The 1,349-nt window shown below is 40.8% G+C and overlaps 1 protein-coding gene across 1 annotated transcript in view; it reads left to right on the forward strand.

Moving 5' to 3' along the window:
• The window catches only part of LOC118478100 (zonadhesin-like), a gene marked incomplete in the record, with an annotated part of 9,382 nt that overhangs the window by 4,586 nt on the left and 3,447 nt on the right, over window positions 1–1,349 (forward strand). The window contains 1 exon segment of the mRNA XM_035971047.1: window positions 805–958. Within this exon segment, the coding sequence (XP_035826940.1) occupies window positions 805–958 (154 nt within the window).

Below are 1,349 nucleotides of genomic sequence, written 5' to 3' on the forward strand. Positions count from 1 at the left end.
TGTGTGTGTGTGTGTGTGTGTGTGTAGAAGAAGCATGTGCGTATAATAATAATAATGATAATATAATATGTGAGTACCATATGTATAATATTATTATGTATACGAGAGTGTAGGGCGGTGCATAATGTATGAGTGTATGTGCATGACGTGTGCTTGATCCGGCACCATCAACAATAGCAGATTACGAATGCTATACTCAGTTCGCCTCGAACCTATGTTCCGTCTGACATCTTTGGCCGTTTTGAGTTACTTGCTAAGACCATGAGATCAGACACCAACTGTTCTGTCTTATTTATCCCAGTCGTAAGATAATCTGTAGTCTTCAATGAGATATTCAAAGAACTGTACATGTATTCGAAAAATGCTCAAGAACATGTTGTGAACTCAAACATTAGTCTCTTTGCGATAATGGAAAATGACGGGGATCCGTTTTTGATGGTCAGTTCTCCTCGAACCCATGCTGTAATTACATGCTTTTGGCTCTTTGGGTTGGGTGTGAAATGAAAATGGTATGAGTTTAACGCCCCTATCAACACTATTAGGTTATTTAAGAGGCGGGACCTCCTCATGTAACATCCGTCTCCGATAGGACCGAGCCAAGTGGGAAGTTCGTGTAAAGTGCCTTTCCCAGGGACACAACGTCGGACCGAGATGAGGCTCGATCCCCCGAACCCGCAATATCACGATTACGAGTCCGGTAACCTAACCACTAAGCTACCGACGCCACGCGTTAGTTGTAAATGATATTAGTTCAATTCCCTTTGAAGAGATGAAATAGTTTTTATTTGCGCTTCTTTCAATCAGATGGACTGGACGGTATCTGCGGAGACTGCAACTCGGTGAAGGATGACTACAGGACTCGGGATGGAATGGATGTGAGTGCTGTACCAAACTTTTTCTCACTCATTGGGAACTCTTACCTCGTGCCTGATCCTTTAGGCCTGGACGATTCGGAGGAGTGAGTATTACTTTTGTGACTGGTCTATCTGTCTATCTGTCTATCTGTCTGTCTATTTATCTGTCTGTCGGTCTGTCTGTCTGTCTATCTATCTATCTAGCTAGCTACGTCCTTGTCTGTCTGTCTGTCTATCCGTTCGTCTGTCTGTCTGTCATTTTAGGTCTCATGGTATTTAGATCTTAATGTCCAAACAGAAAGAACACTTTAGAGTTGTCTGTCTTTCAGGTTCCCGTCATTGCTGAAAAATTTTTTTATTTTTTTTAAATCTGATGATAATAAATCGTCTTGAACACAACAATAGGGTGTTATAATGATACATTTATCTAGAGCAATATCAGGATGGTGAAGTATATAACCAGAACAAAAAGAGAAAGACGTAATAATAAATTGT

Source organism: Aplysia californica, unplaced genomic scaffold, assembly GCF_000002075.1.
Source record: "Aplysia californica isolate F4 #8 unplaced genomic scaffold, AplCal3.0 scaffold00366, whole genome shotgun sequence".
Classification (NCBI taxonomy): domain Eukaryota; kingdom Metazoa; phylum Mollusca; class Gastropoda; order Aplysiida; family Aplysiidae; genus Aplysia; species Aplysia californica.